At 48.7% G+C, this 27,806-nt stretch overlaps 1 protein-coding gene across 2 annotated transcripts; it reads left to right on the forward strand.

Annotated features, from left to right (window-relative positions):
* Positions 1 to 7: 7 nt before the first annotated feature.
* Positions 8 to 27,644, forward strand: SNAP29 (synaptosome associated protein 29). 2 transcript variants are annotated; one of them, XM_072599708.1, is made up of 6 exons: positions 8 to 105; positions 1,539 to 1,895; positions 10,122 to 10,318; positions 11,690 to 11,775; positions 14,688 to 14,786; positions 24,052 to 27,644. In XM_072599708.1, exons 2-6 carry the CDS (start codon positions 1,659 to 1,661, stop codon positions 24,207 to 24,209), a joined length of 777 nt encoding a protein of 258 aa, XP_072455809.1. In that variant the 5' UTR covers positions 8 to 105; positions 1,539 to 1,658; the 3' UTR covers positions 24,210 to 27,644. The 2 variants fall into 2 exon arrangements, with proteins under 2 accessions (XP_072455809.1, XP_072455810.1); XM_072599709.1 differs by having other exon boundaries at positions 9 to 105; positions 1,543 to 1,895; positions 24,052 to 24,498.
* The last annotated feature ends 162 nt before the right edge of the window (positions 27,645 to 27,806 follow it).

The raw sequence follows: 27,806 nt of genomic DNA on the forward strand, positions 1-27,806 counted from the left end.
GCCGCGCAGGCGCCCTGGGCAAAAGGAGCCGTTCGAGGGTGAAGTAGGGTGAGGTGGCGTCCGAGGTGGGCACGGCGCTGAGGCGGGGACCGGTGGCGGCGGAGGGTAAGGCGCCCACAGACGGGCCAGGGGGTCCGGCGGGTTCCCCGAGATCGGGAGGCCCCGGGAAGGAAGAAGCTCGGAGGCCGGAAGGGAACGGAGGGGAAACCGAGGCCTGGGGAGGGAGGTGGGGCAAGGACAAAGGGGAGCGAAGCGGGGAAACTGAGGCCGGGAAGGGTCCAGCTCCCCTGGGAGGGCGGAGACGGGGGTCCGGCTTCAGTTAGCGTCTCTTAGGGAGACGGGGACAGAAATGCCCGCAGCGGGCCGCTGTCGGACGCGCGATGGTGCGTGTAACCCGCCCCGCACACGGGCACACGACCTGGCGCACAGGCGGCCGTGTAGTGTGGGAGCTCCGTGCGTGGGAGCGCGGGGGGGGCGTGTTACCCCCTCCTCGTTTTACGGAGAGAGAAACCGAGGGGAGGGGGCTTGGCCAGGGCCGCGCCGCAGGTGGGCGCAGGAGCCGAAGCCCCCGTCCTGGTCCTGGGCTCAGTGCAGATTCCCAGCCTGGCAGAGGCGGAGGGCACCGCGGAGAACACCCAGCCCCTGCTTGGCCGAAGGAGGAAACAGCCCTGCCCTTGTCCTTTGTCCTGTGTAGCCCATCAAGGCAGCGACCTCTATATCGGAACCAGGCCGGGAGGGGAATGGGTCCTGCCAAGGAGGGAGGGGTGGAGAGGGCGTGCTGAACCGCGCGCTCTGTCTGTCTCCGTCTCTGTCTCTCTCTCTCCCTCTCCCTCTTTCCTCTCTCTGTCTGTCTCTGTCTGTCTCTCTCTCTGTCTGTCTCTCTCTCTCTCCGTCTCTGTCTCTCTGTCTCTCTCTCTGTCTCATCAACTCTGCCTTGCCCTCCCAAACCAGATTGGTTTCCATCGTGATCCCAACAATGGACTCTGTCCTCTGAAGACCAGCCTAGCTAATTTAAGAAAAGGGTCAGAAATTTAGCCACCAGGTGATGGGTATTTTTGAAGGCCACGTCATGACACGTGTCCTTGTAATCGCGGGTATCCCAAGTCTGTGGAGACAGGTGTCTGTGGAAGACTGCTTGGCAAAGGAATGGAGAGAGGACTGAACTTGAGGCCAGAAAGATCCAGACTCAAATCCTGCCTCTGACACTTGGTAGTTCTTAAGCATCTCAGCACCTTGAATGACTCCTGAGGGTTTGATCAGCTAAGTCAGAGGTGGGTTGATATCGGGAATCCCAAGGCAGTAATGTCTCCTTCCTAGCAGACCAAAGTCCTGACTACTGATCCTTTCTGTCCCTTCCTCACTCCAACAGTGGGGTGTAGTAGGACGAGGATGGCCCTTGGGGGACAGGAGATCTGGCTCCCAGGGTCTTCACTGAACTAGACTTGACCTTTGCATGCCTAACACCTAGGGCTTCAGTCAGTTGTGGTTCTGGGTAGTAAGACTTTTTGGTCAACATACAACTTTTCCTTTTTCTCCAGCTAGAGAGACCTTGAATCATCTTTCAGAACAACTGCGCCAGAATATCCATGCCTTGGTGAGTGGGACATTGAAGAGTCTTCTTGAGTTACCTGGGCAGTTCAGGCTTAGCGCCACACACCATGTCGGCTTACTCCAAAAATTACAATCCATTTGATGATGATGCTGATGAAGAGGATCTAAAGCCAGTGAAATGGAGGAATGAAGAGGACTTCTCCCAGAAGCCCAGGGAGCCTATGGACAGACAGCAGTACTTGCGACAGGAAGTGCTGAGGCGAAGCGAAGCATCCCTGCAGAGCACCAACCGCTCCCTTTCCTCCATTTACGAATCTGAGAAGGTTGGAATTGCTGCATCTGAGGTAAGGTTCCAGAGCAGATCAAGGAAGAGCCTCATCCGAATTCTGGCACAAGAGGCTGACAAGTTCTAGGGTCAGAATTCAGCCTGTTTAAGCCTGGTTCAGGTCCTTAGGGCACCTGCTTTAATAGTGATGATTTGCGGTTACTGTAGCACCTATGTAAACAAAAAGTCAGGAAACCTCCCCCCACCCGGCAGGGTTAATTTGCTGCTGTTCAGCTTTTCAAAATTCTCACGTCGCAGTGTAAATTCATGAGGTTTTCCTGTGTTCAGAAAATCAATCACCTTGAACTGGCAGTTTCCATACATACAGAATGGGTGATTGAAGAAGTGTGTCATTTGTTTTCTATTTTTTGGTGAGTGGGTAGGCAGTGGAGTTAAGTGGATTGCCTAGGGTCACATTGCTGATACTATCTGAGGCAGATCTGAAGTCAGGCCTTCCTGACTCCAGGGCCAGTTCTCCATCCACCTCTCATTTGTTCTTAAACCTCCCTGATTAATGTGATCTAACATTGAACTGCTGTGGAAGCACTTCAAATTCAAGAAAGCCAGAGGCCCTGGGACAGCACTTAGCACAAGCAGGGGCATATGCTGGAGGAAGCCACAAATGTCCTGATCACATCCATTCCAGGCTCAGAAAACAGAGAGATACATGTGGGTGGGGGTGGTCCCCAGAGGCTTCCTAGAGTTGTCTGGGCAGGGGGAGGAGGAAGGGCATTCCTTAGGAGCTTCTCACCAGGGCTGTTGTCATAGCCTCCTCCCTGGTCTCCCTGCCTCCAGAGTAAGAGGAAGCATTGATAACTTGGAATGGACCCAGAGGAGGAAGGGCCTTCAGGAGACTGGGAGGACTAAATACCAGATGTGAGTCAGTGGATGGAGAGAGAGCCATGTAAGAGGGGACAGGGTCTCAGCCTGCTATTGGAAGAGCTGATGTGTGAAAGGGCCTTTCCCTGGCCTCTTCCCAGGATTGTCCTTCATCTTCCCTCTGTTCATTATGTATATACCTACTCGGGGGCGTTAGGCTGGTGGCTCTGAGAGGGCAGAGATGGCATCTTTCTGCCTTTGTTTAGTGCACAGTGGGGGCTTAGTCAGTGTTTGTGGGCTGGCTGCCATGAGGAGATGGTGCAGATTGAGGCTATCCCCAGAGCTATCCCCAGCTGGAAGGGCTGCCTTGGGATCTAGCGGTTCTCGCCATTGAAGTAGGGCTTCAGTCAGTTGTGGAAAGGATTCCTGAGGTGACTGAGGATCCCTCTAGCCCTAAACTTCGGTTGCGTTAAGACCCCAGGCCTCAGGAGGAGCTGGATGGAATGTGGCCATCAGCCTCTATCTTGACCTGGGACCTCTGTACTCCATCAGGGACATCAGTTAGTCAGGAAGGAGGGGACTTCCTCATCATTCTCCTTTATCTCCCCCCAAGCCCTGTAGCCCAGAGACTCCTTGCCGTTAATTCTATCAGCCTCTGTGCCCTTGGACACGGTCCAGAGAGTTTCAGGGTTGACTTCCTCAAGGAAGATGGGTGTGGGGGAAAGGGGCAGTCTCCTCCTAGGCCAGGCGACAGATGGCCTCTGTCCAGTAGATCCTGGGCAGAAACAACCGTCCACTAGGACCTGGGAGAACTGCAGGCAGTAAGCTGGGACAAACACAGATCATTTGAGGTCTCACCCTTCGAATTGGTTTCTGAGCCAAAAGATTGAGGGTGGGCTGAGTGGTTGGAAGGCTGTTGTATTCCAAGTGTCCTTTTCCATGTCCCTTCATGTTGCCTGGCCTTGAGGTGGCCCTTCCCGTGTGATTGGTCCTCACAGCGGCACTATGGCTGTTTATTACCCAGTGTGCAGACAAAGAAAGTGAGGGGCTACAAGCAGCGTCAGGGCTCAGCTGTCTTACTGCCACACCAGACCTGAAGTAACAAGGCCTCATCTGTTGTTTTAAAGATGTTTACAGAGAAAAAGTGACATACTTCCCCAAGCATGGATTTCCCTTGGACCTGCCCTTATCCCTCATGACCGCACTCTCCCAGCACCACAGATCCTGCCTCTACCCCTGCTTAGGCCTTCTAGACCTCTCCCCAGATGTTCCATCCCCTCTCTAGTCTGTCCTTCAGCCATCTTCTTAATAGATCTGGTCCCATCTCTTCCACAGGGTTCCCTTGCCTGGGACTCCTTCCCCAGCGTTGCAGCCTCCCTAGTTGGGCTCTGGGTTGCCTTTCCTCCCTTGTTGTGCCTACTGTGAGCCACTTGGAAGTCACAGCTCCATTGGCTGTGGTCATTCAGGCTGTCCTCCACACCTGGCCTGCTTCCTCCCAGCTCATTTCTTCCTGTTTGTACCCTTTTGTGCTTCTTCAGGTGTTCCAAGAGTCTCCACTCCTACTGTGCAGGGGCAGGGTCAGCTTGCCAGGCAGGGTAGCAGAGGACCTGAGGCATGTGTGTCCAGCCTGGGGCCCTTGCTGGGAGCACTGAGTCATCACCCTAAATTATGGGGTGTGTGTGTGGTAGAAGGCCAACTCACCATCTCTACCAGAGGGCCGTCCTAAGGACAGAGGATTGGTGTCTCATTGTAACATCTCAAGGAAGGTTGCCCAGTGCTTTTCTAGGCATTGAGAGGAGAGATGGTAATTGAGCATTCAGTCTGTGTGCTCTCTCCCTGTTCCTTTCCCCCAGCCCCCACAGTCAGAGGGGCATTTTTGGTGATGTTTTGAAGGAGCTGCTGCAGCTCCAGTTGACTTGCATGTCATGGCATCCCACCCCTGAGAACGAAGAACACACAATAGCTAATGTTAGACCTTACCACCCTGGGGATCTTTAACAAGGCTCTGGTCTCCTGAGCCCTGATTTTCCTCTGGTAGTAATAACTTCCAGCACCCATCTCAGGAATGCTGTGAGGATCAATATCTCTTGTTCAGTCGTATCTGACTCTCCGTGACCTGATTTGGGGTTTTCTTGGCAGAGATACTGGAGCAGTTTGCCATTTCCTTCTCCATCTGATTTTACAGATGAGGAAACTGAGGCCAGGGAACTTGCCTCTATGTCTTCTGGGGCTCTGTAATGGCCAGGTGATGGTTTTGAAGGGAGCTCATGTGAGCCCTGCCAGGATGTGAAGAGCTAGAATCTAGGGCCAGAAGGGAGCCTGGAGGCTTCTCTATTACTGAGGGGGGAGGTAAAGTCCAAGGAAGGGGGGCTTTGCTCAGGATGATGCAGCCAGGACTTAGCTGAGCTGGAAGCAGATTGCCATGGGTGCTCTCTATACCAGCCATGTCTCCTTGTCTCTGCACAGAAGCTCTTCCATTGGTCTCTTTAAGTTTCTTCCCTCTTCAGTCCTCCAACCAGCTGCCAGATGGACCACCCCCATTGCAGAGGTTCTCAATCACAGTTAGAGGATTTGTTTTAAAATTTTCAAAAACTGTATTTCATTAGAATTGGTTTCCTTTGCTAAGTCGGCAAGCCTTTATTAAGCCCCTATTCCATGCCCAGCACTGTGTGGCTGAGATTTCAAAGAAAGGACAGAAGGTTTGCTGCTCTCACAGGGACCTCACAGTTAATTGATTTTGTGACCAGAAGGGAGCTGTAGGTTTCACCAGACGGCCAAAAGCGTCCATAACACAAAAAAACCTTAAGAATCTCTGCTTTGTGCAAAAAGCTTAAGTGGTTGTTGTATCTGGGCTAAAAGGCCAGCCCCTCATCCATGTCTGTGGGAGCTGAGTGAACTCTGGAGTTTGGATCTAATTTGAAGAGGGTCTAGGGCTGGGGGCATCAGAGCAGGGGCTGCAGCTGCTGTCACTTTCTATCACCGAGCTTGGGAGAAAACTATTAACACGGGTTGAATTTGTCAATATATTTCAATGGACGGAGGAACCAAGGGCCCACGAAGGGGAACCAGCTTCAGCTGAGAAAGGAGGGTCCTTAGCAATGGAGAGGGCCCGGTTTGGCTTTCTAATCTCGGCTCAGTTGAGCCGTTCCTCACCTTTTCCGCCTTTGCTTCATCCTGAAAAAATGTAGGTCTCAAACGCAGCTCCCCCTGCCCCAAGTAAGATGCCAAACCAAGCATAAAAGCAGTAGTGATTGTAAAGGATGGAGCATTTAGAATAGGAGTCTTAGACTAGCAGGTGACATTGGAACTCGGGTCGCCAAGTGGGCTGACTTGCCCAGGGCTCCCTGGCCCCATTCCTGGGCTCTGGGCATTCTCGGGGCTATTTAAGCATCCATGAAATTTTACAAAGGAAATGACCATAAAAACGAAACTTCCAGGCCCATAATGCACAGAGGAGGTATCCTGTGACATGGCGCTTTGTCATAAGTCTGCAATAGAATGAAGGGTTCCTCCCTCTACACCAGCTACACTGCCTCACCAGAAGGCCAGAGGAGACAGGCGGGGCCTGGCAGTGGGAGGCAAATGCAGCAGTTTGATGTGGAATCGAGATCTGGCTTGAGGAGATAGGGGAAAGTTGACTTACAGGAACGGGAAGAGGTGTGAAAGAGGAGGAGAGAAAAGAATTGTCCTTCCTCAGCCCTTCCAACGTTGAGTCCCACCCCTCATGACATCCCTCAGTCCTCAGTAGCAGCTCTACCCCCTGTGATCAAGGTTTGGCAAAGTGATTGCCCAGTGTGGGGGTTAGTTTGTTTTTTTTAACCTGGCTTTTTAAAAGGAAGAGGGAATTGAGAGTTTTCTCTCCTCATAGCTTTCTTTCAGTGACCAGACCCACATTCTAGAAAGCAGCAGCATCAGTGATTCTCTCTTTACCGTTTGTGTAGTGGCCTGTCAGAAAGGAGGATAAGATTAGGCTCCTGTGGCTTAACTCCATTTTTCTTCTTAAATGCCCCTTCATTTTAAAAATCTCCTTATCACCAGAGTTGTCCCCAAATGAAAAAAAAAATGAAGAGAACAGCCCCAAGCACCCCACATCAGCCTCTTCCAAAAATGCCTCTCACGGTGCACGTCACGGCCATCACCCTCTTCCTCATCAGTCCTCTGGAGCTGCAATGAATCATTAAACTGCTCGGCTTCCCGTCTTTCGTTTTTATCCATGGTTCTCCTGCCTCTGCTAGCTTCACTATACACTGGTTCATGCATTTCTTGGAGCACAAGAATGTGCCCTTACGCTACCGTGTGCATAGATAGATCACCTTTGGTTTCCTCTCTGCCACTTGCTAAGCCTTCTTGGTTCTCCTGCAGGTATCGTTAGCCTTTCCCCCATTCTCTGATCTCTTTGAAGCAGATGCAGTGGTGGGGTCTTCTCAAGGACCCTTGCTGGCTCAGTGGTCCCCACTGCCCTTTCCCAGAGCTCACAAGCCCTGTAGGGTGGTTCAGCAGCACATCTGCACCTGGCCTGTCATATGTGGTTCTGTGTTGGTTGCACTCACGAGAGCAGGCCAGGATCGAATCCTGCCGCTGCCTCTTATCTCTCTTCCTTGGGCTTCACTCAACCCTCCGTCACTCAGGCCTAGACTTTCCAGTTGTGGTTCATTAGCTTTGGGAGTGAAAAGAGGGAGAAACAGAAGCTATATGCTCACTTCTCCTTCTCCTTGTCCCTTTCACCTTATGTAGTCATTGTAGACATCTTCCACCTTCCTTTGCCTCCTCTAGCTCTAACTCTGAGCCATGGAAGTGTTTTGTCAACCCTGGAGTGCTCCAGAAATGGGAGGAGTTACTGCTGCTGGTCTTGTTGGGGGGGCGTGTCAAGGAGTCTGAAGCAGAGGCAGCTGTATGGTCATTGAGCCTGCACTGCCATGGGCCCCTTGCTGTGCTGAGCCTGGTGAGGAGACTGGAGATTGAACCCTGCAAGGAGCCATCCCTGTGGGCTGGAGCCCCAGGGCGTGCCCAGCTGCAGTGCTCTTTCTCAGTTCCTCCTCCAAAGCTTTGGCACCTGATGTGGCCACAGGTATGATTGCACACTGGCTGGTATAGTGGAGGGTGGTGTTTGGTGGTGCTTCAGCCACCAAGCATGGCTCTAGCCCTGGCCCTGGCCCATTTAGAGCTGAGCTTTTCCAAGGGGTCTTTAGGAAAATTGTGAACACTGTCATCCGCTGACTCCTAAAAGAATCTCTCCCTTACATCTCTGTGCAGAAGGAAGGGTGAAAGCTACTGTTGCTGTCTCCAGGAGGATCCAGTTGAATGAAAAACCTGAATCTGATTGGGATAAAAAGATTCCAAAGACAAGATCCCAATGGATCTCTCCAGCCCTGAGGCTAACACCTGCAGCAGGTCATACTTGGGGCCTCTTTAGTAGAGGCCTGAGCCTGGCTTGGCTTGAACTCAGTTCCAGTCCAGGAGGAATCATTAGCCTTGAAGGGAGAGGAGGCTTCCTTCCTTTCCTCCCTGACAGGGCTGTTGCCTGGCTTTCCCTCCTTTTCTTCCTTGCCTCTTTCCCACCTTATTTCCCCAGGGCTGGGCTCTGCCTTCCTCCTGACCACTGAGCTCATATAATCATCATGGGAGAAAGCTGTTAGATTTCCCTGGACCTTCTTTCCTCTGGTTCCCAGGCCCCTGGTGTGTCCTCTGAAGACAAGTAATTATTCAGTCTTTCTAGTGTACTGGTTTGTATTAACAGAGCAAAATTTGAAACACATTTGAATCAGAACAGATGAACCGGTGATAAGGCTCTCAAGAATCAGATTTTTTTTAATGGTTAGTTACATATTGGTCACTCTATGGGGCCAAAGGAGGTGGAATTCAGGAGCCTTGGGTTCTTGAAGGCTTTGCAGAGCACAAGCCTGTCAGCCTGGGAAAGCTCTTGCCTATGTCTGACAAGGGAGAGAGCTTGAGTGGGAAACTCCACAGATCTGATGTTTGACATGATATTTCAGAGGCCCAGGGAAAGCTTCTGAAACTCCTGGGAAAGCCAAGACCCGCTAGGCCTTTCAGAGACCTGGAGCACATGTTCCTGGACAGCGCTCAAGTCTCCTGGAGGGCAAGAACCACCTCCAGGGCCACGGGCCAGGGCCAGAGAATCCTTCTGTTTGGTGCCCCTCAGCAGGAAGAGGCAGCAGACATCGGACCTTGGCTCTCGGTGCTGGCTTCTCACCTGGATCAGGGTGATTGATCTCCTTGCCTCCAGCTCTCTCCATTCTATGCCACTGTAGGCACAGCTGGCTAAGCAATTCTTCTGGGATGCACATCTGGCCACGTCACTGACTGTGTCACTCCCCTGCTCAGTCCATGCCACTGGTTCCCTGGCCCCTTTGTTTACCACTCACAGAGTGGCCTCCACTTATGGACTTGGCTCTAGCTAAAGCGACCTTCTCTCTGTGCCTCTGCATTGGCTGCCCCCCATGCCAGCAACGCCCTCCTTCTTCTCTTTGAAGATTCTCCCTCACGTTTAGCTTTTCTCTTTTTATTTTTTTATTTGAATTTATTCTCTTTGTGTGTGTATACCTGCTCACATACACGTCTATACAGAACACGTCTTCCCTGGTAAACTGTGAGCCCCTTGGGAGTAGGGATCATTTATCGTATTTGTCCCCCAGAGCCTGGCATAGAGTAGGTGTCCCATGGATGCTCCTGTCTGGGGCTTGACCAGGCCTCTTTGTCTTGGATTCCATTTCTTCTGTGATGGTTGGATAGGTGTCACCTCTTCCTGTGATGGCTGGAGTGGCTGTGGGCCAGTGTCTGTCCCCCTTGTTCCTTGCCCCTTTCCATTCCCCAGCCCCACCCAAGCTGAAAGCATCTCCCTGTCCTCTGATGTTCTGAGAGGACTTCCTTCCACAATGCTTGAGTGCTGTCCCTCATGTGTGCCTGTCTCATGGCCCTGTTTTCTCCTCTGCCTCCCCCTTAGCAAAGGTGTGCTCTTGGGTGGCAGGGACACAAGATTCCCCGGTCTTTGCACCCTGCTCTGGAAGGGGGCAGAGGCCAAGTCCGCAAACAGCTCTTTAGTGCCCATCATTCAGGACATCAAGGAACCAGTGTTTGTGGGGGTCTTACATAAGAAAGGAAAGGGTTTGAGTTGTCACTGACTATAGTCCAGGAAAGGAGTCACACAGACTTTTTCTTAGGAGCCAGTGGGGCATGAAGGCCTGCCTATGTGGGTTTGGGCTCCATCCGCTCCTGCTGGTTACCCCTCCCTCACACCATCTGAAGAGGGGAGAGGTAGGAGGGGATGCAGGTAGCTTTTCACCTTGGTACCTGGCACAGCCCCTGGGGCACAGTGGGTGTTCCTGTCCTCAAAGCCCACTGGCTTACATTGCCCGCCCTCCCAGCTTCTCCGAGTGTTTGAGCAGTTTCTCTTATTGTTTTCCCATAGGAACTGGTGCGTCAGCGTGGAGTGCTGCAGCGCACAGAGCACATGGTGGACAAGATGGAGCAGGACTTAAAGACCAGCCAGAGACACATCAACAACATCAAGAGCGTGTTTGGGGGCTTCATCAATTACTTTAAATCCAAACCTGCAGAGGCCACGCCCCCGCAAAACGGCGTCATTGACTCTCAGCCCAGCGCCCGGTGAGCAGCCCTCCTGGGGGATGGAGGATTGATCCTTTGGTATAGATTGCCAAGATGGGAGTAGTGTAGCTTGAGATGAGTCTCTTTGTCCATCAGTGACATGAACAGAGACACATACCCCGCCTCTCATTAGAATAGGCCTGCTTCTCATTATAATGTTCATTCTCTTTTTAATTTTTAACCAGTCCGAGTTGATTTCCTCCTGTTGGGAATGCCCACTCTTTTAAACGTTGAGTAGCCTCCATGATTAGTCTTTGGTTTAGAAGAGAAAGCCAAATGACCATCATTTTATTAGTTATCTGCTAGCCATAATTAATAAAATTGATTACTAATTACTCAGAAATGGTCTCTCAGACTTGTCATACCTCACATTATTTTAAAATGTCTACAAGGTACCTAGCTCAAGATGTCTAATAGGCAATTGAAAATGTGAACCTGGAGGTTGGGAGAGGGGTTACTTCTGGATTGATTTAAATCTGGAGATGGTCATTGAAGTCATGGGAGCTGATGAGATCACCAAGTGAAGTACTATGGAGGGAGAAGAGAAAGAAGGCTCAGAACATAGTCCTGGGGGGCACCTACACTTGGAGAGTGTGATCTGGATGAGGATCCAGCAAAGGAGACAGAGAAGGAGCAGTCAGAGAGGGAGGAGGAGAAGCAGGAAAGGATATTGTCCCAGAAACCTAGAGAGAAGAAAGTAGCAGCACTCAAGGATAATGAGGATTGAGAAAAGGCCATTAGACTTGGCCATTGAGAGATCATTGGTAATACTGGAGAGAACAGTGTAGGTGGAATATTGAGGGTGGAAGCCAAAGAGATTCCTTGAAGATGCCATCATCTCTAGTTTGATGTCCTCATTTCCCTCCACTGATGCTCATGTGATATGAGGGTCCTCCATCATCTTGGTTGCCCTCCTGAACACCAGCCCACAACTGAGCTGCCTTGGTGTGAGCAGAGCTGAGGACAGGATGCTCTGCCTCCCTTCATGCTGCCCACTCTTGGCCGCCACTTCCTGCTGCTGATTCATATCGAGCTAGCAGCCTACCCAAACTCTCTGAAGGAGCTTGCGCCCAATGACTCACTCAGATAGTTGAGGCAGAGACACATGCTTCACATTACAGATAGACAATGCAAGATGCCCCAGAATCAGCTTGTCCAGCCCTAAGAGATGGTGGGATTCATTGCCTAAGGTCCCCTAACTTAAGTAAGTAAGGACCAGAATTGGGACTGCAATTCAGTCTTTTCCACTGTCCCATGTTATTGATTGATACAGAATAAACTTTATACACCAGGAAAGGCTTCAATAAAGCAGGATACTGCTGACATTTGTTTATCTTAAATTCTTTTTTTTTCTTCTTTTGTTACTTAAAGACTGAAAGAAGCTGTAGCCACAAGTAAGGAGCAAGAGGAGAATTACCAGGCCAGCCACCCCAACCTCAAGAGGCTACAGAGTTCAGGTCAGTTCAAAACCAAGGCTGGGCTCTTTGGGAGGGGTGGAGAAGCTGCTAAAGTCTGGTGGTTGGCAGATTCCTGTCAGCTTGCCAAGGGGAGGGTTGGGCAGCTAACCAGCTAGAGTACGGTAAAGGCCGTGTGATCCTGGTGAGATGGAACAGGGCTAGTTGGGGACACCCTTGAGGGTGGGGGAAGGGAGTAGGGGGCAAAGTTAGAGTGACTTCCAGGGAGCACTGATGGTTTAATGATTTTGAATCATCCCAAGTGTCCTGAAAGTCCCCAGCCTTCAGCCCTACTGTGCTCCATTTCTGGGAGGTATCCTGTGGAATACTGATCTCTGCTCCAGGTTTTTTCTGGGGAGTGAAATACCAGCCAGTGGCGATAAATTGTGCAAACATTCACAGGTCATCTGAAGAACAATCCTAGCCAAATGTTAGCTGTGAGACAAAACTGTTATCTTGCTCAGAAACTCTTGGCATGATCTGTGATTTCAGCTGTGTGCACATTCCCAGCACACCTTAAGAGCTGTGAAAACCCAAGGAAACTAGAGGGGGATGGGACATTAACGAATTCTGTTTGAAACGTTCAGAGCTCCATGCCTACAGGCATCCCTGGTGGAGATGACCAACAGGGTTTTGACCCTGTGAGACTGGAACCCTGGAGGGAGATTCAGGCAGAGTCCAGAGATCTGGGAGTTATGTGCATAGAGATGGTCACTGAATCCTTGGAAACAGATGAGGTTTGGAAAAGAAAAAGTACAGACAGAGAAGAGGACCCAGGTCAAAACCATGTGTGAATACACTTAGTGATCTGGAGAAACCTTGGGATCCAACAAGGAAACTGAGAATCATCCAAGGAGCAGTGGGACCAGGAGTCACAGGGAGTGGACAGCATGCATCTGGGGGCTGTAGCTTAGGTAGGAGCCAACAGAGGTGCTGGCCTCAGGACAGCCTGCTCCAGCAGCTGGAAAACACAACTCAGAGAGGAAGTGTGGGGGAGAAGGCCACCTGCACAGGCAGCTCCAGTGGGCACAGCTCATGCCAAGCAGGCACCATGGACCTTGTGTTTTCTCAGGTGGAAATCCAGCTGTGAAAGCTTTAAACTATACTAAGGCAGACACAGAGCAGGAGTTAGTGGAGCCTGGGACCCACTTAATTCACTCCTCTGAGGAATGGTAGCTTAGACCTCTTTTTAAATACCATCCAGCACAGGCCACAGGGGTGCGCATGTTTGGTGTTTTCTTGGGCAGATCCTTACCCATGTCAGTCTGGTGGTATTGGTAGAAGGCTAGAATCTCAGAGCTGAAAGGAGTATCAGGGTGATCTTGGCTAATTTTCCACCTCAGGAAGGAATCCCCTTATTGTAGCCCTGACCCCATAGTCTCCTTAAGGATCCTGAGGATCCCCCAAGACAGTCCTATCCTGGGCTTCTTAGGCACCTTGGGCCCTTCAGCATTTCTTCCCTCAGCCACCTCCCTGTATCTTCTGCCAGTTGGTCCAGGTTCTGCCCTCTCACTGTCCCTGGTTGCGTTACCCTCATGCGCCTCACCTTCCCAAGCCCCAGGCCACCCCCAGCAGCTACTACTGGCCTAGAGTCTGAGTCAGCTGAATTCTTCTGAAAGTCAGACCTGGGGTCAGTAGAGAGTATGCTAGAGGGAAGGCATACCAACCTCAAGTCTTGGAGGCCTGGTTTAGGGTCCAGTTTCACAACTTGTGGAGCCTCAGGCAGTTGGTCCAAGCTCCCAGAGCAAACCTTGATTTCTTCTAGGGAGAGACCTCAGGGCCTAATCTCATCCAGCTGTTTTCCTGGGCTGTGACTCCCTGAACAACACCCCTGACATGTTCTCATCCAGCCTCTGCTGAAACACCTCCGTGATCCTAAGAATGATGTCATAGCCACGTAACAGATTGTCCCACCAAAGCCCAACTTTAGGGGAATCTCTGTCAGGGGCCACGAGTGCCATGGGGATGAGGCACATCCTTGTAAGAGAGGGAGGGTAGTGGTATCTAGGGACAGAAGTGGGTGTAGCCCCCAGGAAGTGTCAGGCAGAGGGGGAGCTCTGGACAGCCAGAGGCAGGAAGGAAGCCCCAGCCAGGATCTGGCAGGCACAGGAGTGATTCTGGGAGGGATCAGGGTCTGGTCCGGCCTCCACTGACTCGAGGAACTCTGAACACTGGTGGTAGAAAGGGTGGGAATGAGAATGTTATAGTCACTGGAAAATACCATTTCAGGTGGGGAGGAGTGCCTCATTGTGTGAAGCCTTGCCCCTTCCCCCAGGGCTCCTAGGAGCACCCAGTAGGGCAGTCCAGCTGGCCATCTGACTGATGGTGCCTTACTGCCAAGTCACGCTACATCCCAGAGAAGTCAGCTGCAGTCCCCCAGCCCTGTGGAACCCTGCGACCAGTGATCATTGTGGCTTCAGAGTTGACAATATGTTTGATTTCTTCCCCCACAACAAACTGTGAGGTAGATGATACAAATACCATTATACCCATTTTACAGATGGGGATGTCAGAGCTCCTTGAGGGGCCCCAGCTCACAGATTGTGGAGCCATGTGTCCAAGGGGGGTCCCTCCCTTGTCTTTCCAAGACATTATATCACGGAGGGTGAGCAAGGACTGCTCATTGACTGATTTATTGAGGCTTCTTCGAAAGCAGCCTCACTTTGCTGTCCAGTCCAGAGGTGAAGACTATTCAATCCGTCAGCAAACATGCTTTAAATGCCTGGTGTGTGCCAGAACCTGGGGGTACGAAGTGGTACACTCCCTGCCCTCAAGGCCCTTACATTCTCTTAGGAGAAACAACATTCACCTGTTTAGACCTCCCCAAGATGTGGGGGGAAGGTGCTGAATTGGCTGGGCCGCCAAGAGTGCTCAGTGCCCCAGGTTGATCATGTCACTGCTTCTTTCTTAAACAGATGTCATTGTTGGTGGGACTAGTTCTGCCGTCAGTACTGATGCCTATCCAAAGAATCAGCATCTCCGAGCCTATCACCAAAAAATAGACAGCAATCTCGGTAAGCCTTCAAGCCACCTGGACCTTGGGTGAAACTTGGATGCCCCCTCCCCTTGTTCTAAGGTTCTGCTGACATGCCTCTATTTTTTTTTTGGTAGGGTGGCAATTAGGGTTAAATGACTTGCCCAGGGTCACGTAGCTGGTAAGTGCCAAGTGTCTGAGGCCAGATTTGGACTCAGGTCGTCCTGCCTTCGGACTGGTGTTCTGTCCACTACACCACCTAGCTGCCCCATGAAGTATTTGTTCAGTCGCATCTAATTCTTCGTTACCCCATTTGGGGTTTTCTTGGCAGAGATACTGGGGTGGCTTGCCATTTGCTTCTCCAACTCATTTTACAGATGAGAAAACTGAGGCAAACAGGACCAAGTGACTTACCTAAGGTCATGCAGCTAGTCGGTATCAGAGGTCAATTTGAACTCAAGAAAATGAAACTTCCTGACTCTAGGCCCAGCCCTCTATCCAGTGCACCACCCAGCTGCCTGCTGCTGACGCTTCCTAGGCCTCTCTCTTCCAGGTCTGCTGAGAGGAGCAGCCTGCTAGGCCTGGTACAGCTCACCTCTTCATCTCCTTCCTCCCTCCCGCAGCCCCAGGCCCAGCTGCATCCTGCCTGTGTGGGTGCAGTGTGGAGTGGCTCATTTGGCCTCCCCTGGGAATCACCAGCTCTGCCATGATAACATTCATCTCATCACCAGCAGGGCTTCCTCCAGGGGAGCAACGAAGGCAGAAGACGGAGACAAGCCAATTGTCTCATCGTGTCTCTGTTAGGCAAGAAGATGTCAGTAGGAGTATCAGCTGGGCACGGAGTCAGCACTGATTTAGAGCTGATAGAGAAGCTCCTCTGGGTGGGATCTGTCTGTCACACCAAGTCCAGGATCTGCCCAAGAGTCAGCTGATCGCTCAAGTAACTGGTGCCAGTCACTGTATGGCTCTCTAAGAGGCTCCAGGACTACCATCCTTCCACTGATGCTGAGAATGCTGCATGGAGAGCCCTGCCCTGCGGAGCTGTGTCCCCTTCTCGGTTGACAGAGGTGGGATGGTACTTGCATCAGGATGGTGCAGCCTGAGACGTTAGGTGGCAACAGCTGATTGCAAAGATGCTGTTCCCTTTCTTCCCACCAGATCAAGTTCTAAAAACAGAAGATGCCGGAAAAGTAGTAGGTGAAGTACTTGGATTAGCGCTCAAAGAACACAGCTGGTCTTATGAGCCACACGGAGCATTAGAAATGGCTGATTTTAGAAAGGATCTTCTGGCTACATGGGGCCCAGAATCTGGAGGGTGGATGGGCAAACCTGCTCTTGAGGAGAAGCTGGAGTTGTGCAATCTGACCTCCAGACGTCTGACCAGCAAAACAAAGAGAAGCTTCCTGTGTCCAGTTTTACCCTGCCTTCTTGCGTTTGCTCTTAGAGGTTAAAATATCCCTGCAAAAACTACCATGACTTCAAAAAGAATTGAGGCCATTAGTCCCAAACGTGGCAGGTCTCCCACAGAGGGCTGACAGGATGTGCAAGAGTTTCAGTCATCTGATGGATGATGTGAGTTCAGTCATACAGCAGTGGCTAAGTTGTCTGCCTGTACCAACCACACACTTACAAGCACCGCTGGCCCAAGCAGCAGGTTCTGGTCTCACCAGTCTAGATGTGATAGCAAGAGCACTCTTTGAACACCCTGACTCTCCTTGGCACTATTACAAGTGACTACTCGTAAAAGTGGGCTGACACACTTCTGTATCTTCAGAAGATTGAGCAAAATGCCCATTATGGCTGAAGAGGTGATCCAGCCCTTATTAGAGCTGCTCGGCTCCCAAGTTTGTCTTGCACTTGTGGTCATCTTTGATCAGATGTGGTGATAAATCTCTAAGTGAATGCCAATGGTTTGTTCAGGATAAAATGAACTATGAATACGTTCGTATGCTCCTTGACTGTTACATCCACTTGAGGGATGCACAGATTTCATTATTGATCCAACAGACAATGAAAGAACAGGTATGGCAGGATTCCATACTCTAGTGACCAGCATCCCATGAATCTGCACAAATGCTTTAGGAAATACGAAAGGACGTGATGAGGTATGAGAGCAGGAGCCATTCCAGAAGTCATCTCTCTCCAAGAAACCATGTAGGGTTCACTTCCAGTGGGCTTGAAGTTTCCCAGGTGTCCAAGATGTCTTTTCAGCCAATGGGACAGGATGTGACCTACTCTCAAAGTCATGAACCTACACAGCTCCCAATACCAAAGTCCTAGTTACCTGATACAGAAGCGCTAGTAAAATATGGACTGACAGTTATTGAGAAGGGTGTCCAGGAAGCACTAATGGGCATTAAGGACATCCAGACTGCTGGAATCTGTATGGCTGTTCTTCATAAACATACTGCTAATGACGACCCAACAATGAGCCTTCTGTGAGAAATAAAGCACTGGAGATTTCTGGACATTTATAGGTACCTGTTCCTACTATCTTTTAAAAAAAAAGAACCACAGAGGACTGGTTCTTGCCTCATTCCTTGTGGCCATGAGGCAGTTCTGCTCATCACCCATCACAAACCTGCTATTGTCCCAGACTAGTGTGTCTGTCTATTGGACAAGGAGAACAAGTGAGGAGAGAGGGATGTAGTGGGTACAAGTGAGCTGCAATATATTACCATAGGTAGATAAATATTATAGATAGAAGGCATGTGTATCAGAGTCCCTCTCAAGGAAACCTGTGGTCAGAGAGAAGTTGGGCTTTCTCAAAAGGAGGTTTGTTTTGGAGTATCACCAGTGCTCTGGTGTCCAGAGAGTGTCAGCAGAGCCTGAGAAGGGCCACCAGTCTGCTAGGCAGATCTTTTCTGGAGGTGTATGTGAGTGTGCAGACACGAGTCACAGTGAATGGACTTCCCCTCTCCCATCTCTAACTCTATAGAGGGAGGAGACTCATAGACAACCGAACCTTCCAGGGCATGAACAGCAATGTGACAGATGCGTAATTATGCAAGTGAACATTGTCATGTGGTGTCTGAGGAAGGGAAGATTGCACTGGAGGGATCAGGGAAGGACATCTTCATATGTCCAAATGTGTTGCATTTGAGCTAAGTCAAATGAAATGAAAGGATCATAGTTCTAGAGATCATCTCCATATTTGACTGATGAGGAGATGGAGAACCAGATTTCAGTTTTTGGCATGTTAAGAAGGCTGTTAACTATGAAGTATTAACCTCTGATGTGCTAAGTATCCCAATGTTTTCCACGTCCTTATCTCATTCTGAGCCTCACCACCAGCACTGTGTAAGGGACGCACAAAGATTCTCCACATTTGCAGATTAGAGAACTGACCCTCAGAAAAGTGAAAGTGTTTGCCCATAGTCACATAGTTGGCAACCAGCAGGTACTCCTCCCTTAAGTCTCTGAGCAGGACAGAGTCTGGAATAAGCAGATTTTGTGGCAAGGGCCTTGGGGTTCCCATCTCAAGTGGCCACATAAAAATTTCCCCTTAGAAAGAAGAGGCATTGGGGCAGAGTCAAGATGGCGGAGTAGAAGGATGACCTGTAGAACTTCTCCCCCCACAGCCCATAAAATATCTGTTTAAAAAAATGCTCTAAACAAATTCTAGAGCAGCAGAAGTCACAAAACGACAGAGTGAAAGAGATTTTCAGTCCAAGGCAGGCTGGAAGGGCGACAGGAAAGGTCTATTGCACTGATCTCAGAGCGGAGAGAAGCTCATGGAGCATACCCCAGCCTTGGCCACATGGCGCAGCAGGGACAGGACTGTAGCAGGCCTCAGGGAGTGAAATCACAGGGAGCAGCCATGGTTCCCAGATTACTCAACCCACAAACCCAAAGACAGCTTCAAAGGTCAGTGAGAAAGCTCTTTCACCTGGGTGAAAAGGGAGCAGGGTCCTCCCCTCACCCTGGCCCCAGGCAGCTGCAGCAGCAGCATTCATTTTTGGAGCCCTCAGCCTAAAGCCCCTGGGGGAATTGAGTCACTGATCTGGCTCTCAGCCCTGAGTGGCGGCCCTGGGGTGAGGAGAAACTCTGGCTGGTGGAGACTCAGGAGAGGGAATTCTACTTGCAGATCCTGGGCAGAAAAAGAGTGCTTGTGGTTGCTCCCAGACCAGAGTGCAGGCCAGGAGAGGAGTAAACTGCTATCCCTTGATTGTGCCACCTTGGAGGAACTGTCCCTGGAGTATACTCTTCTCTTGACAAAGGACTCAAAAGTCAAGTAACTGGCTGAGAAAATACTCAAAAAAAGGAAAAAAAAATAAGACTATAGAACATTACTTTCTTGTCGAACAGGTATTTTCTTTCATCCTTTTGGATGAGAAAGAACAATGCATACCGTCAGGAGAAGGCATAAAAGTCAAGGCTTCTGCATCCAAAACCTCCAAAAAGAATATGCAGTGGTCTCAGGCCATGGAAGAGCTCAAAAAGGAATCTGAAAATCAAGTAAGAGAGGTGGAGGAAAAACTGGGAAGAGAAATGAGAGAGATGCAGGAAAATCAAGCAAAGCAAGTCAACAGCTTGGTAAAGGAGACTCAAAAAAATGCTGAAGAAAATAACACCTTTAGAAATAGACTAACTCAAATGGCAAAAGAGATCCAAAAAGCCAATGAGGAGAAGAATGCTTTAAAGAGCAGAATTAGCCAAATGGAAAAGGAGGTTCCAAAGCTCACTGAAGAAAAGAGTGCTTTAAAAATTAGAATAGAGCAGATGCAAGCTAATGACTTTATGAGAAACCAAGGAATTATAAAACAAAACCAAAACAATGAAAAAAAATAGAAGACAATGTGAAATATCTCATTGGAAAAACAACTGACCTGGAAAATAGATCCAGGAGAGAAAATTTAAAAATTATGGGACTACCTGAAAGCCATGATCAAAAAAGAGCCTAGACATCATCTTTCATGAAATTATCAAGGAAAACTGTCCTGATGTTCTGGAACCAGAGGATAAAATAAATATTGAAGAAATCCACTGATCACCTGAAAGAGATCCAAAAAGAGAAAATCCTAGGAATATTGTAGCCAAATTCCAGAGTTCTCAGGTTAGGGAGAAAATATTGCAGGCAGCCAGAAAGAAACAATTCGAGTATTGTGGAAATACAATCAGGATAACACAGGATCTGGCAGCTTCTGCTTCTCCAAGGGCTTGGAATGTGATATTCCAGAAGTCAAAGGAGCTAGGATTAAAACCAAGAATCACCTACCCAGCAAAACTAATTATGATACTTCAAGGGAAAAATTGATCATTCAATGAAATAGAGGACTTTTAAACTTTCTTGATGGAAAGACCAGAGCTGAATGGAAAATCTGACTTCCAAATGCAAGAATCAAGAGAAGCATGAAAAGGTAAGCAGGAAAGAGAAATCATAAGGGACTTACTAAAGTTGAACTATTTGCATTCCTACATGGAAAGATAATATTTGTAACTCTTGAAACTTTTCTCAGTATTTGGGTAGTTGGAGGGATTATATACATATAGACAGAGGGCACAGGGTGAGTTGAATAGGAAGGGATGATATCTAAAAAAATAAAATTAAGGGGTGAGAGAGGAATATATTGGGAGAAGAAAGGGAGAAATGGAATGGGGGAAACTCTCATAAAACAGGCAAAAAAAGCTTTTTCAATGGAGAGGAAAAGAGAGGAGGTGAGAGGGGAAAAGTGACGTTTACTCTCCTCACATTTGGCTTAAGGAGGGAATAACATGCACACTCAATTTGGTATGAAAATCTATCTTACACTACAGGAAAGAAGGGGAAAAGAGGATAAGTGGGGTGTGGGGGGGTGATAGAAGGGAGGGCAAATGGGAGGAGGGGGTAATTAGAAGTAAATATTTTTGGGGAGGGACAAGGTCAAAAGAGAGAATATAATAAATGGGGGCCAGGATGGGATGGAGGGAAATATGGTTGGTTGTTGTCCTTCGTCTTCGAAGAGGACCAAAATGACATCACCATCATAAAGTGAAATTTCCGTGTGTCTGATTGTGGCTGAGCAGACCAGTACAAGCTCGGAATGCTCTACCACAGGTTGAGCACAGAGAGTCCATGTGAATATTTGGGGTGGATATCCCAAATTTGCGCTTCCTGTGTTTACTTTGTGCTGTCTGAATTCTGCTTTGCTGAAAGAGCACAGCACCTTTTCTCATGTGGGCACACCATGCTGAGTGGTCCTGTGCCAGTGTCTCCCATGTTGCACAGTCAAATCCAAAATTCTCGAGAGTGTCCTTTTGGAGGGAAATATAGTTAGTCTTTCACAACATGACTATTATGAAAGTCTTTAGCAAGACTACACACATATAGCCTATATTGAATTGCTTGCCTTCTCATTGGGGATGGGTGGGTAGAGAGGAAGGGAGAGAAGTTGGAACTCAAAGTTTTAGGAACGAATGTTGAGAATTGCTTTTGCATACAACTGGGAAATAAGAAATACAGGTAATGGGGTATAGGAATTTATCTTGCCCTACAAGAAAAGAGAGGAGATGGGGATAAGGGAAAGGAGGGGTGATAGAAGGGAGGGCAGATTGGGGGAAGGGGTAATCAGAGTGCATGCTGTTTTGGGATTGGGGTAGGGAGGAGATGGGGAGAAAATTTGGAACTCAAAATCTTGTGGAAATGAATGTTGAAAACTAAAAATAAATAAATTCATTAATAAAAAAAAAAGAGGCATTAACGACTCTTATGAAGAGAGATGTGGGCTAAGGTGCCCTGGAGTCGTGTATTGGAATCATAGCTCTCATACGTAATAGCTCTATTACCCTGGGCAAATCATTGAACCTCAGGACCCTCTTTTTCTACTTGAGGGAGGGAGTTCATTTATAGGATCAAAAGTTTAGAGCTGAAAGAGACCTTGGAGAGGTTGGGACTGGCTTACAGCAAAGGACCTTTCTGGCTCTAAATCATGTAACCACAGGTTCAAAAGGATGAAGAGAGCAGGGACCACCTGGTTCTCCCCTCTCCAGAACATGAGACACTTCCCCGTAACAAGGGGGCCCCCAGAAGAACCTCCACTGCCCACAAGGGCAACCTCTTCCCCTCTGGGATGGTTCTGCTGGTTCAGAGTTGCCTCTCTGTGATCAGGGACCAAGTAGAACAAATCTAGTCCTGCTTCTACCACTCAGATTATATGCCACCTAAGTCCTTGTTTCTTTGGGCCAGGGATCATAAAATTATGACCCCCAGGTGAGCTGAGAGAGGTTTTTATATTTTTAAATAAAATGTTACATTGTGCAGCTGTAGATTCCTTAGGTTATCTTCATCTGGCTAAACCTTGAGGTCCCATCTTGTCAATGCCCTTCCCAAAAGATGGAACCTAGAATTAGGCATGACATTCTCAGATGTGGTCTGAATAAAGTAAAGTACAGTGGAACTCTCATCTCCTTAGTCCACTAATGGTAGGTGTCCCCCAAGTTTCTGTCCTGAGCACACTTCTCCAATTCCCATGGGTTCAGTTATCACGAACCCATCTATTTTTACAGCCTTGTATCTCCCAGCTCTCCTAAGCTATAGTGCCACATCTCAGATTGGATCTTCCATAGGCCTCCCAAAGCCTTGTCCAAAGCCCTCCCCTCTCTTCCCAACTTCCCAAGGACTGGCAGGAAGAGCCCCTTGATTCAGTATCATCTTGTTCACCCCACACACCTAATCACTCACCATATCTTGTCATTTCTGCTCTCCTGGCCTCCCTTTGTCTGGGTCTCCTTGTCTCAACTCCCCAGGCTTAGGCCCTCATCTCATTACGCCTTCTAATTGGTCCATCCCCGCCCAGATCTCTCCCCTTTCCAGACCTCTCAGCATCCTCTAAGGAGGTCTGGCCTCGCCTTCCCACTCATTGCCTTTTCTCGCCTCACTGAAATCCTTTTACTCTGTTTAGGAGATGATGTCTGGGAAGCACGTTGCATCTCACAGCTCCGTAGACATGCTGGGTCTTATTATTACTAGAGGATCTCCTTCCCCTGTAGGATTTTAATCCGCAGGATCCTCCCTCTGCTTTCTCTGGACCCTTGAGATGGCTTAGCTCTCCTCACATCATGGGGGCTGCGCATCCAATGCTGCCTGACGTTTGTCTATCACAAGTTGTGAGGGGAGGGGAGGAGGCTGGGGCTTTCCTCCCCCAAGGTTCTCTTTATTTTTACTTCAGCAACCAGGCCATCCCCTTCCCTCATTTAATCCTTCTTGGGAGCTGGAGCTAAAGACAGGCTGCCAGAGCCTGAAGACCATTTTTAGGAACTTAAGTAAAAAAAGTCTCAATCGACTTGGATATTTGTTCAATGCTACGACTCTCCTTGATGATGCTGGGAAGCTTAGAACAATCCTGTTTGCTGTGGATAAGATACCAGAGTGAGGGAGGGTATGATGTTACTGTGACTAGGAGTCCTGCCTGAGCTGCTCCCCCTCAGCTGGGCAACCTTGAGCAAGTCCTTCTCTCTCTGGGCTGCATCTTCCTTCTCTGTAAAGTAGGGGTGAGAGATCCAGTCAGTCAGCATTTATGAACCACCTACTATGTGCCAGGCAGCAGACCAAGTGCTGGGGAAACAGAGACATAAAACATGGTCCCTCTCACTGTGTAGCTGGGGAAGACATGAAAACAGCATTCTACAAACAAGATATGTGCAGGGTAAATTTCAGCCAATCAACAGAAAGAAGGTACCAGGATTAAGAGCAATTGGGAAAGGCTTCCCGAAGAAAGTGGGATTTTAGATAGGACTTGAAGGAATCCGGGAGGGAGAGCATTCCAGGAGTAGTCAGAGATGGAATGTTTTGTAGGAGGAACAGTGAGGTGGCCAGTATCACTGGGCTACATGGAAGGGGGTGGAGGAGATAATGTGTAAGAAGACTAGAAATGGAACATAACGGGGTGGGCAGGTTATGAAGAGCCATCCTGGAGATGACAGGGAGCTACTGAGGATAGATTGGAGTGGGGAGAGAGACACGAGGCAGGCAGAACCCCTCCTTTGCCCTCCACTCTGCCCCCAGCAGGCTGTTGCAGTAGTCCAGGTGGGAGGTGTTGAGGGTCTGCACCAGGTGGGGACAGTGTCAGAGGAGAGGAGGGGCCATATTGGAGAGAGGTTGGGGAGGTGACATGGACAGGCCTTGGCACCATATTGACTCCTACACATTGGGAGACTGGGAAGATGGTAGTGCCCTCTCCAGTAATTGGGAAGGTAGTTCAGGGGCAAAAATAGTTGTCAGTTTTGTATTCGTTCACTAAGGGATCTCCAGTTCCACATGGCCTAGAGGCAGTTGCAGATGCAAGTCTGAAGCGTCTAAACCTGCTTGCTGTTTTCTCTTCTCACAGACGAGATGTCCAAGGGACTCGGCCGCCTTAAAGACATTGCCTTGGGGATGCAGACTGAAATAGAAGAACAAGACGACATTCTTGACCGGCTCACAACTAAAGTTGACAAGTTAGACATAAATATCAAAAGCACAGACAAAAAAGTCCGGCAGCTTTAGGGACAAATAAGGTTTCCTGTGTGTTTGCCATGAAATGACAAGAAATTCTTTCCTTCCCAAGACGTTTTCCAAAACCTCTGGGAGAATTCCATTCACTACGTTAGTAAGTTACTGATTAAGCCCTGTCTGCAAGTGATACAACAGCCTGAGTCTTCTGAAAGGTTACTTAGCCGGGATGGCCAGGAAGGAGGGCAGCCCCAAGTGACCAATGCCCGCGATGCTTTACTGGAATGTGAAGAAAGTAACTTCAGTTCTCAGTTTAATAAAAATATATAATCATCCTAGGAAACAAGGAGAAGTTCTCACATTCCATTCCTCAAAACCATAGGCCTCCAGAGGCATCAGACCTGAGTGGGGTCGCAGGCCTCTTTTGTCGTCCCCCTTCTTGTTGGAGATGGATTCACCTCCCCACCTGGACGTTCCATCTGACAGAATCATCCTGCAAAGATTGAGGTTCTGAAATGGGGCCTCTGTATTTAGCTGATCTCTGTCCTCTGCTCCTCCCATAGGCCCTTCTTCCGTGAACAGTAGCGTCCATTGCTGCTGTGGTTATAAAGACCACGTGCCTTCTTCCTCCATGCCAGTGACTTTGCCAGTTGAGCCATTCTTTCATATCTCCTGGCAGTCTTTGCTGACTGCCTGCCCAAAATTAGGAGGAGACCACCCCTCTACACCCAAGGAGCTAAGGACCCTGGGAACCCTCAAAGAGTGTGTGCTGTTTGCAGGCATTTTCCCAGCAGATCCTTTCCCAAGAACTGGACAAAAAAGGCTGTACCGTCTTATCCCCTGACCCCTGCACATTAACCATATTGGAACAAAGTCTTAGGATATAACTACATGTTTCCACAGTTACAGTGCTCTGACTAATCTTCTTCAATCTCAATTCATGCAAGTCAGTCTATTACAAAAAGAGGATTTGAAAAAAATGTGATTTGACTCAAAGAGACGAGTCATCTGGCAGGAAAGAGGCAGAGACATCTTGTTGCCAGATTCCAGCCTCAGCTGGACTTTGTCTGTTCCCTCTTTAATGGGTCACACTCCACCACAGTCCTTGTCTCTGGTAAGAATGTCTGTACCAAGGCTAGAAAAATCTAGGAAGAAATCCAAGGTGCATCAAAGCCAAGTCAGGCCTGGGGATCACACTGTTGAGGCAGAGAAGTATGCCTTCTAATAATTAGTATGTCTCTTAGTAAGAGGTATGCCTGTTAATAAGGAGAGAGCAGCTGGGTTGGAGCTGGCCCCTTTCTTATTGGGTATCCATTTCTTACAAGCTGTTGCTTGGTAACTTTGCCATCTTAGGTAAGGGAGTGTCTCTCTCCCTCTCCCCCTGCCTGTCTGGAGAGAGAGCAGTTAGGTGTGTGTCTCTCTCTATATATAGATTCTAGGTCTATAAAGAGACACTCACACAGACACTCCTACCCAATGCTGAATGACACCAATCGTGTATAGGACACCTGCAAAGAATTGTGGATCCAGTTGTTTTAATAGACCTGACTTGATCTCAGTTCTCTTTTTGAGTGTTAAGGGAAAGTGATTTCCTAAATAATGAAAGACACTCAGCTGGCTGAGCACCTACCTTGTTCTAGGGTAAAACTAAGCAGGAAGTCCATTTTTAAAGTAGCCTGCTTCCTGGAAGCCTTTTTCAGAGGATGAAAGTCAGCTCTCATTAGGAGACAGGGCAGGAGGATTTCTACTGCCCCGTGCCTATTACACCTTCACATGCTCTGTGCCTTTGGCGTTTTGTCCTTTGCAGCCTTCAGAGGAAGGCCCTGCTGAGCAGGAGAGAACTCTTGTGAGCGCCTCTTGTGCAGAAGAGCTTGGGCTGTCTGCTCTTGGATGGTCATAAGAAAGCCGGCAGCATGACTGTCTGAGAACTGCCATTTCCCTAAATGCTCAGGGCCCAGTTGCAGCCTGCTAATGGTGACTGAAGAGAGAAGCCGAGTGGGAAGGGAGTTAGGTCACGGAAGTGAGATTCCCATTTGCGTTGCTCCAGACCACTAGTAAGAAAGCACACCCTCCAAGTAGCACTTGCTGGTGATTCCAACTAGACCAATCTGGCTGGGCTTTGGGGCCAAAGATTGCACTCAGCCACACCTAAGCTCACTCCTGTTCTATTGTTTTTTACCCAATATGCCTTTCTTGAACTTCCTCCATCTCACCTGTTTCTGTCTGCTGGTATTTTATTATGAAAGGGATGAGTCGTTACACCTTGGATTTGAAAAAGTGATTTTTAAGGCAGCCAGTTACTCTGTTCTGTCAAGGAACAAAGTGCTAAAAAGCTAAAACAACCTGTTCCAAGTAGACAACCTTACCCCTGCTGAAGAGTCCATAAGAAATTGGACATCTCCTAGGATAGAGTTTCCAAGTGAGTGTATTTAAGTCACTTGATCACCAGTGAAGGTGTCTGTTGTGTCTGCTTGATAGTCAGCTGTAGCCAAAGCATGTCCCTGGTGCCAGATGTCATCTTACTTGAAAAGACGCACAAAGGAGACTCCTAGGAGGCTCCATTGTCTTAATACCTGCATGCTGCAGTGGAAAAGCATATGTAAATGTTTCTCCTAAACTCTCCAACAAAGTTTGAGAGGTTTGGCTGTGTCTGGGTCTCAAGATCAGATCTGCTTGAGGGCATTGAGGAAGAACACCGGTGCTGAGAGTAGAACCCAGCCACAGGTGTCTCAGGCAACTTATGGCACAGACAGAATTTTCCAAAGGGTTGCACAGGAAGACAGACACCAAGGCTAAATCACCTTGGCACACAGCCTCCCAAAGCTTCATTGCTCAGCACACATAAGGCTCCCCTGGATTTCCTGCCCTTCCTTCTTCCAGAAGACAAAGGCTAAGTTAACAACCCAAGGAAGGCAGGCTATGTTTGCTTCTATATCCTGCCTCAGCGCAACTGCTGTGCCTCCTTGATTGTGCTGAGAGGTTGCTGAACATGGCTTCTCACCAGTTAAGGCCCCTCCACAAGTTACAAATGCAACTCCAGATTGAAGAAAATTGAATGTCTATTCCTGGGCTGGAAAGTGGATCATCTTCTAGAACAGAATGGCTGAGTTGGGTCTGAAATCTGCTGCCCAGCTGACTTATATTGATAATTCTCTTGAAAGAAGACGGCTTTTAACACCCAGCCAGTACAAACCTTTCTGTGCTTCCTCTTGAAAAGAGCACTTCGATTTGAAGGCAAGCATCTGATCCACTCAGATCAAAAGGCAGACATTTAAGGATGCAGTTAATCTATCTTCAGTACCTCTAACTTGATTTTGTTGATCTGTGATTTTAATTGTAAACCATACCAGTTTGTTACTAATCTCACATTTAACAAATAGAAAACCTTTCATGGAGACTCAAAGCAAAAAAGCCTTGTTTTTAGCTATTTCATCTGTACGAATTGGAATGTTGTGTCATTAAAAGTGTTTCCTGTACAGTGAAGGGAAATGTTTGGCTTCTCATTGTGTGAGTCCTACTAATGTACTTGGAGTCATTTTCACAGTCCCTACTGAATTAGACACTAGGGTCAATAATAATATATATGATACCCAGTTTGGTATAGAAATCTATCTTCCCAAAAGGGAAATAAGAAAGGAAGGACATAAGAGA

This window comes from Notamacropus eugenii, chromosome 4 (genome assembly GCF_028372415.1).
Source record: "Notamacropus eugenii isolate mMacEug1 chromosome 4, mMacEug1.pri_v2, whole genome shotgun sequence".
NCBI lineage: Eukaryota > Metazoa > Chordata > Mammalia > Diprotodontia > Macropodidae > Notamacropus > Notamacropus eugenii.

Coding starts and splice junctions, on each gene's coding strand:
- SNAP29 (XM_072599708.1), top strand. CDS start 1,659: ATGTCGGCTTACTCCAAAAATTACAATCCATTTGATGATGATGCTGAT. Junction 10,319..11,689: donor GACTCTCAGCCCAGCGCCCG/GTGAGCAGCCCT, acceptor TGTTACTTAAAG/ACTGAAAGAAGCTGTAGCCA. Junction 14,787..24,051: donor AAAAATAGACAGCAATCTCG/GTAAGCCTTCAA, acceptor CTCTTCTCACAG/ACGAGATGTCCAAGGGACTC.